The following is a 12,495-nucleotide window of genomic DNA, read 5'->3' as shown; positions in this document are numbered from 1 at the left end:
AAAAATATATTTATATAAAAAAACATTAATTAATAATTTGTAACAATAAATATAGATGTTAGTTGAAAATTATTTATTTAAATAATTAAAAAAATAATATTAATTAGTTGTTAAATTTTTTATAATATTGTAATTTTAATATTAATTAAGTATATTATATTAATAATACATATTAAGATCAACAAAAGTTAACTCAAATAAAAAATATTATAATTTTTATAAATAAGAATATGTGTTTTTATTTTTTTAAAACAAAAAAAAATTTACATAATTTAAAAAAAAAAACCGGCAAAGAAAGGATATCTCTCCCTCAGTCCCTCTGTCTTTCTCGACTCTCTCCATCCCAACGCCGACCTCTTCTCAACTCTCTCCCTCTTCTCTCTCGGCAGCGGTCTTCCCACGGCAGAGGCTGTACAGGCACCACGGCAGCAGCAGAGCCAGAGAATTCTTCTGGTCTTCTTCTTTGTCTCCGGTTCTCCTTGAAGCCAGCTCCAGTCGAGAATTTCGACAAGCTCCGATTGTGGACTCCAACAGATATTGACTCTTGAGTAGTGAGTTTTAGGTGATAATATTGTTAATGGCGATAAGCTTTAGATAGGGTTTATAGCTTGTGAATAATTGATGTGAATATATTTTGTGGTCTATAATTATATGTTGCTTAATTTCTTGTTTCCATTGAAATGGGTTTATATGTTTCTGCTGAAAAGATTCATTTGCACATTTGATTTCACGTCTTCTATGTTGCTCAGCTTTTCAATTCAAAAGCACACAAGGTGTTTGACAAAATGTCTCAGGGAATTTTAAGCATATTTGAACTGATTGTTTGTTTGAATATTAAGAATATCTCAGAGAATATATTATATATATGTCATGATCTTGGTTGTGTGTTTTCCATACTTTTTGTGTAATATAGTGTAGTAGTAGATGACTTGGTTGTGTGTTTTCCATTCTTTTGTGCCCACAATATTCCACTATGTCGTCTCTATTAAGGAATTGTTTCGTAGCGGAGAGAGTCAGGGATCGCAATATCACCACCAATATTGATATTTAGTGACTTTGACTCATGTTATGAATTACTCTTGGTTTTCCTCTATTTATTAGCGTTATTACCTCTTGCTGACAGGTATTGTAATGGTACAGTTTTCTTTGTTAGATTCTTGTTTTGAGCCATTGTACCAACTAGTTTTTGTTTGACCTTTATTTTATTTTTATTTTTGGTTAGGTTATGAGTGTTTCAAGGCTAAAATGGAAAAGACAAAAGTGGCTAAATTCATTTTGCAAGCTTTGCGTTGTTTTGACAGAGACATATTAATTGAAGAAATGACTGAGATTATGGTATCAAATTTAAATTAAAAGAACAAGTTAACATTTATTTTATGCTCAATGATTATGTTAAAACTGTCATCCCACGTCAATTTTGTAGTGGTGTGTTGTAGTTACATGGTGTAGTTTTTTTTTATCTCTTTCTTGGATTGAATCTAGTTCTAGACTTTGGCTTCTTCTCTGTTGCTTTGCTTGTATGTTTGCTGCCTTTGTGGCTTTTAATGGCATGTTCTGGTATTCTCCTTTTTTTAGGAGGCATTTTCCTTCAAATGAACAAATGTGGCTAGATGTATGTGGATGGTTCTTGCTCTTTTTCTGTGCTGTATTTTTTCAATTTATTTATAACAAATATACACTTTGCTCTTTTCAAAGTGATTTATGTGATTTGCACTGTTTATATTTTGCAGGTGTAATTCATGTTCATGGTTCTCAAACGTTGCCGCTCTATCCCACTAACCCCTCTTCTCTTTGGACCAAATCCTAATTCCAAACCTTTTCATTTTCACTACTTGCAGTTCTTCTCCTCCGATCAGTCATGGCTGTCCATACCTGGCAAGCCCCTGATCAAGTGGCCTCACGACATCCTCACTCCGCCAGCCACACAACTAGCCCCGGTTCCTGACTTAGGCACTAAAGTTTCTCAGAATGAGTTCCTCACGGTTTCTGAGCTCGTTACCAACCCTGACATTTCCTCTGGTCCTTCCCTCCATGATGCCTTGGACAGGACAGGAATCAAGCTTGATTCAAGTTTGTTACAAACTGTGGTCGACCACTTTGATTCTTCCCCCAAGTTATTGTACTCGCTCTTTCTTTGGGCAGAGAAGCAAACCACATTTCAATCATCTGCTGCGCTCTTTAACTCCATGGTCAATGTACTTGCGAAATCTAGGGAGTTTGACTCAGCGTGGTCTATGATTCAGGATCAAATTGACAAAGAGGATGAACCCGCTTTGGTTTCTGTGGATACGTTTGTGATCATGATCAGACGATATGGTCGTGCAGGTATGCCCGAATCTGCAGTTCGAACTTTTGAATTTGCGAGTACTTTGACTACAGTTGTTAGTTTGGGTTCAGAAATGAGTTTGTTTGAGATTTTGTTGGATTCTCTTTGCAAGGAAGGGCATGTTAGAGATGCTTCAACTTATTTTGATAGGAAAAAGAAGTCAGACTCAAATTGGATTCCGTCGATTCGAGTTTACAACATCCTGTTGAATGGTTGGTTTCGAATGAGGAAGCTCAAACACGCAGAGCGACTCTGGATGGAGATGAAAAAGGAGAGTGTGAAGCCTACTGTTGTGACATACGGTACTCTTGTCGAAGGTTACTGTCGAATGCGTCGGTCTGAAAGGGCAATTGAACTAGTTAGTGAGATGAAAGCAGAAGGAATTAAGCCGAATGCTATTGTGTATAACCCAATAATTGACGCGCTGGGGGAAGCCGGGATGTTCAAGGAGGCATTGGGCATGATGGAGCGCTTTTTTGTTCTGGAATCAGGACCCACTATCTCAACATACAATTCTTTGGTGAAGGGTTTTTGCAAGGTAGGAAATCTTGTTGGGGCAAGTAAGATTCTCAAGATGATGATAAGTCGGGGATTCGTCCCAACACCAACAACTTATAACTATTTCTTTAAGTACTTTTCAAAGTTGGGAAAAATTGAGGAAGCAATGAACTTGTATACTAAGATGATTGAATCTCGATATTCTCCTGATCGACTCACATACCATCGGTTGTTAAAGATGTTGTGTGAGGATGGGAAACTTGAGTTGGCAGTTCAAGTTATTGAAGAAATGAGATCCAGGGGATGTGATATGGACTTAGCTACAAGCACAATGTTAATCCATCTTTTTTGTGATATGCGAAAATTCGAAATGGCGAGTTTGGAATTTGGAAATATGATCAGAAGGGGCATAGTTCCTCAGTATCTTACTTTCCAAAGACTAAATGATGAACTAAAGAAACAAGGAATGACTGAGATGGCACGGAAAGTATGTGGCCTGATGTCTTCTGTTCCCCACTCTACGAAGTTGCCAGATACTTATAAAAAAGATGGAAACGCATCTCGTGCGCGGAGATCCTCCATTCTTCGAAAAGCTGAAGCAATGTCGACTGTATTGAAAACTTGCAAGGATCCAAGAGAATTAGTTAAATATCGAGGTTCGTCTAAAAATGTTGTTGCAACAGCGAACCCGTTGATAGAGAATATTAAGAAGAAAGTATAGCAACTCGCTCTCTTCTCTACCGCCTTGGGGAGACGAAAAGGGAAAGGGTGCAAGAGTAACTGGACAAGTTTGAGAATCATTTCTTTGTATAATAATAATCAAGGATGAAGCTCTCTCCTCGGGGTAACTGGTCCTTGTTCTTAGCACTTTTTTTTTTTTGGTTTATTTATTCCATGTTTTTAACCTTATAATGTAGTGTTGCAGTTGCTCTCCTTTTTCCTTAAACTCCAACTACACTTCTAAAAACAGGGTAAACTAAAGGCCCTTTGATTGCAGCATATTCATCTCCTTTTTCTGGTAAACTTCATTTAATCATTGTTGTCTTCACTTTTAAGAATGTGCCATAAAAAGAATTTGTCCATATATCATCATTCACTATTATAAATACTATAATTAAATATCAGATATTAACATTAATAGCATATAAATTATTCACACATTATACAAAATTATAATTTTTGTTTTAGATAATGTCTACTTTCTCAGTTTCTGTTTAAATATTTATAATATGAAAATTTTATAATTTATTATCATATGAATATTTAAATTCCAAGCATTTGATCACATTACACATTGGTTATTGGTTAATATATGTAATCAGCAGAGTCAACAATGTTTACACTAAATTTTACTTCGAACCAGCAGTTCATGCTTCATTTGGTCCCTCAGAACTCTCCTTAGTAACTTGTTAGATGCTGTTCGAGGAAACTCTTGAACAATTTTCACAAAGCTCACCTGTTATAATCCAAGTGTTGGAAAATCACACAAATGAAGAAGCAATTAAAACTAGGCAATAAACAAATAAATATATATATATATAATAACTTGGAAAATGAGAGTCAAACCTTAAACAACGGATTAAGATTGCTCTGAATGGCTTTTGAGAACTTCTTCTTAAGCTTTTCTGCTTTGTTGTTATGTCCACTTTTTAAAACTACAAACATAACCAGCTGTTCTGGACCTCCATTGACTGGAGCTACACTAACTGCTGCTGTCTCCATGACACTCTCATCAGCTCGGTTGCATACTCGTTCAATTTCGATAGAGCTTGTCTACAAATCAAGAATATCAATGTAGTAAGTTAAAGGACTAATTCAAATTGAAGAGAGGAATGATCATAAGTGTTTAAGCTCATTATACCTTAATGCCACCAAGGTTCATGGTGTCATCAGCCCTGCCGTGTACTATGAAAAAGCCTCCAGCAGTTCTCTTGAGGATGTCTCCATGTCTCCTAAGACTCTGGTAATACATGTGTCAGCTTTTAGAATATGATTCTTCAGAAAACCACAGGTTACTGTAGTTTATATTATAAGAACACAGAAAGAGCTTGGTCTCTCTACAAAGAAAAGTGAAAAGGGTAATTTTAAGCTCTTACCATTCCATTATATAAAGGCATTCCCTTAAAGTAGACTTTTTCATTATCTGCATTGAGTAGTCTATCAGTTGCTCCCAAGTACAGAGGGAATAAGCCAACTTCACCGGTACATTCTTGCTTATCTGGCTGCCAAGTTGATCAAAATGTTTTTATTTTTTTTATTTTACTATTAGCATAACAAAATTGAATTGCGATATGGTCTAGTGACAGGTACTTGAAATTGGAAACTAATCAACACCAGCTTACATAAGGAATTCCATTTTCATCAAGAATGACAAGACCAACTGTCATTGCTGCTGTGCTAAACGCTCCGAAAGCTTGTGGTTGCACTAGACTTCCTTGTATGTAAGATGATGCAAGTTCTGTCCCTCCACAGCATTCCATGATGGGTTGGTAATAAGCTTGTGAAGAGAGCCAAAGGTCATCATCAACATTAGAAGCTTCCCCGGTGGAAGCAAACACCCTGTACATATTATACATCGGTTCATACTTCCATGTCAAGCAAGCAAAGTTACCATAAAAGAGTTTGAATTGTAAGATTTTTCTTACTTTATCTTTGTCCAATCCAGGCCTTTCATACACTGTGTGCTTTTCCAAACTTTAACGAGGCTTGGAACTGTGCCTAAAATAGTCACACCTGAATCCTGGACACGCATCAAGTAGAAGTTCTAGTGAAAGTGTTTAAGTAAGAATAAACCAAGTCACTGATGGAAACTATTGCAGCAGTTGTTACCTGAACAAATTTTCCAAAACCATGGCCTAGAGGAGAACCATGGTAAAGAGCAAGAGTTGCACCAGTTAGAAATGAAGAGAATAGTAAAGCTGGACCCATCGCCCATCCCAAATTGGTAGGCCAGCAGAAAACATCTCCAACTTGAGCATCAATATGAGCCCATGTATCAGCTGCACAACAAAGCGGAGAAAGTTGTGTCCATGGAATGGCTTTCGGTTCTCCTAAGGAATATGGGAAGATAAAGAAACTGAGGTTAAAGAGGCTCAAACATACTAAAAACTAACTATATATCAACAAATGTTTTACCTGTGGTTCCAGAAGAGAATAGTATATTTATCAGAGAGTCTACAGGCTGATAAAATGGAGTGTAATGGTTCGATCTGCCACAAAAGAAGAGATTAGTCTGGAAAAATTCAAAAGACTGTCCTAAATATGTCAAGTAATATAGTCTTGTTATGCATTACCTTGCTTGGTTACTAACATTGGAAAGAAATTCTTCCCATGATATATCTTGTTCTCTTAACTGAAGTCCTAAATTACTGCCATTCACAGGGAGGACAATAGCCTTATGCGGTGCAGCATCGACAACTCGACTGCACGAAGGAATAACAGGTGAGGCATGCTATTCATCTTGTGAGCATAAGAACGGCAAATAAAAAACTTGAACTCAAAGGCTTATAGAAAAGCTCACACAAATTCTAGACTTTGCATTGTAATAAACATTACATAAAAAATCTTCTACTTGCCTCAAACCAGCCTTTTATATAGTGAAATGTTCCCAACTTATAGCATAAAGTTTCTTTAGTTCAAATCACTCACATATTGGAATAGGTGCAAGGGCTCCAGTCACACCTATTATGTTAATTTTTACTTGAAGAGAATTTAGAATGTTCATTTTCAGTTGGTCATTTCACTTGTTATGAATTGTCTATTATAATAGATTTCTCAATAAAGTGCAGTCTTTGGTATAGTATTATACCTGTATAGTGGAAATTTGCGGCCTCCTCTCAGTATGAAATCCTAAACACAAATTTGAAAAGATTACACTACTGTGAGACAAGTAAATGCTTAGTGAAAATTTCTAATAATGTATATGTATGTTTGAACATATTAGCAGGTTGCTCTCAATGTGCTTTTCTTCATATATAGTGTACCAATTAATGAAGAAACAAAACAGTTAATACATTTTTCTAAACATACAAACTATCTCTACAAATATAAAAAATAACCTGAGTAAAGATAGCCTTGGCATTTGACACGCGCAAGCGAGTAGCAATCTCCTTTGCAGCGAAGCTATCAGCTATGGATACTACTACAAAACCAGATAGTATGATTGCCAAATATATAACAACAGCATTGACTGTCATTGGCATGTTAATTGCAATTGCATCGCCTTTTGAAAACATTGCATCAAGTGCATTCGCCACCAACCTGAGAATCATTTCATAGAAACATGACCATGAAAACATCAAGAGTAGTTTACATAAGAACTTGAATGAATCTGATTTAAGAGCATACATACATTACTTTCTCTCTGAGTTCCTTCAGTGTTAGAACATTTACTTCAGAATCATCATAACCTTCATCTCTCCATACAATTGCAGGACTATCATCCCTTTTCATTGGATATGAAGTGGGCAACAAGCAACATTCAGCAATGTTCAAAACCGAACCTGGCAGCCATGATCCGCTGCGCTTTGACTTGTCTGCACTGTCTAGAATACACTTTGGAGCTTCTTGGAATGAAACTGAAAGCTCTTTCAGAACAATTGACCAGTATGCCTAATAAGCACCATGTCAAAAAGATTAACACTGAGTAAGCATTATCTTAAAGTAAATAATATGCATTGTACCTCAGGTTGCTGAACAGAGAACTTTCGGAAGAGGCTAAAACTTGTTATGGGATCCTTATACGAAGGCCCTAAAACTTCTGAACCATACTTCTCCATGAGACGTCCCAAGTTCGTTTTTTTCGACTGATGTCTTAGAAATGGAAAACATAGAAGTTAGCATAGATTAAGTTTATCTCAGCCCATTAAATTGTGTGTGTTAAGCTAAGAGGAGCAAATTTAGACTATTGCAATCATCAAACATAAGAGGCTGAGTTTCTTTAAATTTTGAATACATTAGCACTTAATTAAACATAGTAAGAGAGTCAAAGTGAAGTATTAAGTTGTGAGATTACAGAGAAGGAAACCAGTAGAGAGGGGGGCCTCTGGTTGAGACATCCCAGTTGGCATAGACAGAGTGGTAAAGCAGTTGGTGGAGCTCATGTGGGTGTGATGGTTTGAGCAGTCTCCGAGCCACCACCTCTCTCCAGACCTCACTTGGGTCCAACCCTTTGGCTCCATTCACTATATCTTCAAGGACCCTTTGGAAATACTTGGCCTCCTCAGTGCTTAGCCCAGCCTTGACCAAGTCCTCTACTCCCACCTCACACATGCTTCTCTTCTCTTCTCTCTCTCTTTCTCTCAGATAAGTTTAAAGCACAGGTTCTGTGCATTCCATTTTTGAGTCATAAACTCTTCAATTAGTCAATCATTTCGATAGTATCAATAATGTCCCTTGTTTTTTAGCTAACTCAAAGTTTGGCTTATCATAATTGATGACAATGACACTGTCATTTCGATGTGTGTAGTTTTTGTTAGTATCAAGATAGTCCCTTGTCTTTTAGTTAGCATTGGTTACTGTGAAGATCCAAATTCCAATCACATGAAAATAATTTATTCATTAAAAGATTATTCTCCGAGCGCTGTGATGATTTATATTATATCATTATTCATCGTTAAGTGAAAATGTTAATAACTACTTAAAAGATATAAATTCTCCACTTTAAAAAAATTATAAAATAAACATAAAAAATATAATTTGTAGCTTCTCGAAACTCCTATATGATTAAGTACTTTGATTATTAATTCGTTGTCAAAAGTGCACATTTTTTGGGTTTAATTGTTAAAATAAATTAAGTTTTAATTAATATTTTCATGAAATTAATGTGATATATTTATAATTTAAAATATTAAATTTTGATTTGATTTGATTTGATTTTGTAGGAAAATGATTCATTTTTTGTTGAATAAAAGAAAAAGAGATAAAAGTGTTAGAAAATGAAGAAAGTTTTTGAAGAGGTCAAACCCAATCTAATTTATTGGTGGAATTTTTTCTCCACCAATAAAAGATGTCAATTACAACTCATTCTAACAAACATTGGCAATCCACTTCTTTCATTTTCAACTAATAAAAGTGTCTTCTTTTCAACAAAAATTAGCAATTCATGTGCTTCCCTCTCAACCAAAGTGTCTTCTTCTCATTTTGAAACATTGTATTTTGTATTCTCTATTTATTTTATAAATAATTTTCAAAGCCTAATATTTGAGTTTTATTATTTCTTTCATAATTTTGTTAATGCAATTAGTATTTATTATTAATTTTATATAGATTCAATCAAGCTTTTTTTTTTATGTAATTATAAAAAAATAATTTATATTAATTTAATTATTTTGTGAGTAGTCTTTTACTGCATTATCGCCAAAATGGTATAGTGTCGATTTATGATTTCTCATAACAATAGTATTAGCATGAGATCTTAATTTGTAATTTTGTGAGTAGACTTTTACTGCATATTGTCAATGGTATTATGTTGATTCTAGTTTCTCATAACAGTAACATGTGCATGTGACTCGAGGTAAGAAAACTAGTATATGCACATAGAGCATGACATTGGCCCCAATATTGATATGCGAACAGTTATGACATTATACTTGAATGTTTAAGTTAGGGTTATGTAACTCGTTTTATATTTGTACTTATTACATCTGATTGCGTTATAATTATCTGTGATTGATCGGCATGGGTTGTATTCGACGATAAACATGTATAATGTAGGTGTTGTGTAAAATCGATATGCAAGTGCACGTAATCGTAACAAGTAATAAAGAGTAAGTGAGATCGTTCCCACGAGGACTGTATATTAAGTACCAAGACTTAACTCCTATTTCTATTTGGCTAACGATAATTGAGTCTCAAGAATTAACTAAAATTATAAAACAAAAATATGAAATTAATTTCAAAAACTGAAAATAAACAACGTTAAGAAAATTCAATGGATTAAAAACTAGAGCAATCAATTTCATCAACCATCCTCTTTAAGTCTTATTAACACAAATCTTACTATTCAATTCTTCTCTTGTGATGGCAGGTCAATAATAATAACTTATATTCGTACTAGGATATATAAGTCTCAATCCTATGCAAATTTTCTATATATCTGTGATAAATAAACATAAGATAGACATTAAGATTAACAACCCTAAAACTACACAGACCACACAGGTACTCTCGTCCTACTATGAAATCTATGTTTATTCAATTCCAGCATATTCAATTCTCACTTCTCAGATTTTGAATCAAAATCATATATTTCATGTCAATGGTGATCAATCATTCACAAGCATTAGATTCAAATTGAATAAATCACAAGATGAAATTGAAATCATAAAACTTGCTTTAATTTAAAATAAAGGTTTAGGAGAGTCCATTAACACCCTAGAAAAATAGTTTAGTTCATGATCAAATTCATAATAACCATAAAAGAAATAAAAAGCATCCAAAATACAGAAATTCAAAGTAGAAAAGAAGAAAACTGGGATGAATTCTTCTACTCCACTTGCAATCCTCCACAATGTGCCTTCAGTCGTCTCCTAGGGTTAATCTCCCCTTAAAAACGTCATTAAGAAAGCTTTTATAATCCATAATTAATTCTGTGCGAAAGGACAAAATTGCCCTTGAAAAATACCCTAAATTTGGCTTCCGTACGGACTAGCACCACGGCTCCATGTGATAGAGCCGCAACTCTAGTGCATTTTACGATCTGGATTCTGTCTCTGGATGTTGTAGCGCTGCAGCGCTTCCTGATAGAGCCGCAGCTCTAATTCTGATTTTAATAGAGCCTCAGCTCTGTCTGATAGAGCTGCAGCTCTAATGCTGACATATTTTTTTTCTCTTCTCTGAAACCCTTAGGGCTGCGACTCTACACCATAGAGTTGCGGCTCTAATTCCAACTTTTCACCAAATCATCAATTTGACCCCCCATTTCGCCTAGTTTCCATTCCTTAGCCCGTTTAACACCGTTTCTTCAAGAATTAAGCATTTTTCCTCAAATTTCAAGCTATTTCCTTCATAACCACACTAAATCCTGAAAACACAATAAACACCGGCATAATATCGCACAAAACAAAATAAAAGATTAAAATTGCATCTTAAAACACGCCATAAAAACATACCAAAACTAGTCCTAACAATAGGTCATGATGGCAAGGCTATTATGGGATTGTTGTACACACCTGCCAGGTATAGGGCGACTATTTTGTAAACTATAGTTGTGATTATGTATTTTTTTAAACGTTTTGGGATCTCATGTAAACCTTTTTATAACCTTAATGAAAAGTTTAAACTTTTTTGGCAAAAAAATTTAGTACTTAAACCCGTATTTTATTTTTAATTATTGTTGTTATCCCCATTTCCTGCAGGGGCTTTGGGCCTTTGCCCTGGCCCACGGTCAGAGGACCAGATCGGCGTATGGGCCCGACCCAAGATCCCTTGGTTTGAATATTGCCCAAGGGGACTGGTACGGACCAGGGACTCCAGACCGGGCCCATTGGAGGGGTCCGGGACGTCCCTCCGGATTCGTCCTCAGCAAGAACGGTCCCGGCGATGTCCAGAGTGCCCGGACCGTCGCGGCCTACGCGTTCCTGTCCCGGATCCTGGTGTGGTCCGGGCCTATGGTAAATAAAGCGGGCTAAAGGTAAACGAACCTGGATTGTCTCCTCCCCGGTTGAAGGGCCAAGCGCCCAGGATCTTGAAGCCGCCTCATTTCGCATGGGCATTGTCCCCCACTTTTCGCCTGCAGAAAGGGTCGCCTCGGGATTGCTCACTGATGTGTCAGGACTGCGCAGCCAAGTACCCTGACCGGTCTTGTCTCCTGAATCAGCCTCGTGACTCAAAGTGGTCAGAGCCAAAGCGCCGTTTTGTCGGGCGAAGCTTGTGTCTCAGGTCAACCAATTGGGCCTTAGCTGGTTTGAATTTCGTGTATTGTATATCTCTTTGTATTGGGCCTCCACTAGAAAGGCCCCTTGTACTCATTTCTCTGATGGGCCCGGGTCGGATCCGGCCCAGACCCGGTATTCCCCTCAGCTTATAAATATAAGCTGTAGAACAATGTAAAGGGAGGTGAGAGAAAAAAGAAGGCAGAAACTATGTTCAGATATAGCTAGAAAACTCCATTGTAAAAGTTTCTCCTAGCTCTAATATATAGACTCGTGGACTAAAGTTAACGCCTCAACCACGTAAAAACTCCGTGTCGATCTTCTACTTTCAGTATTATTATCAGTAAATATTGTTCATTAATATAGTTGCCGAAAATCTCGGTTAACAGTTTGGTGCTTTCATTGAGAGCTGAAGGAGGCTAGCGCCAACGTCAGGCCTTTTACTACGATGGTGAACACACGACACACCACCTTCGACCCTACCAATCCAGAGCAGAGCAACGGGGACTCGCTGCCTTCTCAGAACATTCCTCTGGACCCGCCCGAGGACGTGCCTCAGGCATCCCACCAAGACGAGTCGCAAAACTACGAGGGTGGGGCAGAGTACGAAGTAGAAAACGAAGAAGATTACTACGAGGAGGAGAACGAGGGGGAGTATCACGATGAAGCCGTGGATCCTGGAATCCCCCGCGACGATCAGCAGGCTACGGAGGTGACTAGACTAAGGCAGCAAATCCTGGATCAGGAAGCCAGGATGGCTGAGCAGGCAGAGGCACACCGCCGGGTGCAGGAGTCTCT

General features: G+C 36.9%; 2 protein-coding genes across 8 annotated transcripts; one reads left to right on the top strand and one right to left on the bottom strand.

Moving 5' to 3' along the window:
• The first annotated feature begins 285 nt into the window (after positions 1-285).
• LOC133781619 (pentatricopeptide repeat-containing protein At5g11310, mitochondrial-like) lies at positions 286-3,823 on the top strand. Of its 7 annotated transcripts, none has more exons than XM_062220668.1 (3): positions 286-551; positions 1,223-1,335; positions 1,839-3,823. In XM_062220668.1, exons 2-3 carry the CDS (start codon positions 1,246-1,248, stop codon positions 3,543-3,545), a joined length of 1,797 nt encoding a protein of 598 aa, XP_062076652.1. In that variant the 5' UTR covers positions 286-551; positions 1,223-1,245; the 3' UTR covers positions 3,546-3,823. The 7 variants fall into 7 exon arrangements, 6 of the variants coding, with proteins under 6 accessions (XP_062076652.1, XP_062076651.1, XP_062076647.1 ...); XM_062220667.1 differs by having other exon boundaries at positions 286-562; XR_009870173.1 differs by lacking the exon at positions 1,223-1,335 and having other exon boundaries at positions 286-562; positions 1,839-1,950.
• A 220-nt stretch (positions 3,824-4,043) lies between these two features.
• Positions 4,044-8,095, bottom strand: LOC133781620 (probable CoA ligase CCL12). Its single transcript, XM_062220669.1, has 14 exons — positions 7,839-8,095; positions 7,507-7,636; positions 7,176-7,435; positions 6,883-7,084; positions 6,633-6,673; positions 6,118-6,246; positions 5,960-6,033; positions 5,654-5,874; positions 5,470-5,564; positions 5,167-5,383; positions 4,921-5,046; positions 4,686-4,784; positions 4,391-4,597; positions 4,044-4,280 (listed from the first exon to the last, which is right to left on the bottom strand). Exons 1-14 carry the CDS (start codon positions 8,093-8,095, stop codon positions 4,167-4,169), a joined length of 2,172 nt encoding a protein of 723 aa, XP_062076653.1. The 3' UTR covers positions 4,044-4,166.
• Positions 8,096-12,495: the final 4,400 nt, after the last annotated feature.

The sequence above is a fragment of the Humulus lupulus genome, chromosome 6, assembly GCF_963169125.1.
Source record: "Humulus lupulus chromosome 6, drHumLupu1.1, whole genome shotgun sequence".
Classification (NCBI taxonomy): domain Eukaryota; kingdom Viridiplantae; phylum Streptophyta; class Magnoliopsida; order Rosales; family Cannabaceae; genus Humulus; species Humulus lupulus.
The sequence above is the reverse complement of the archived record's forward strand: the minus strand, read 5'-3'. Positions and strand labels throughout refer to the sequence as shown.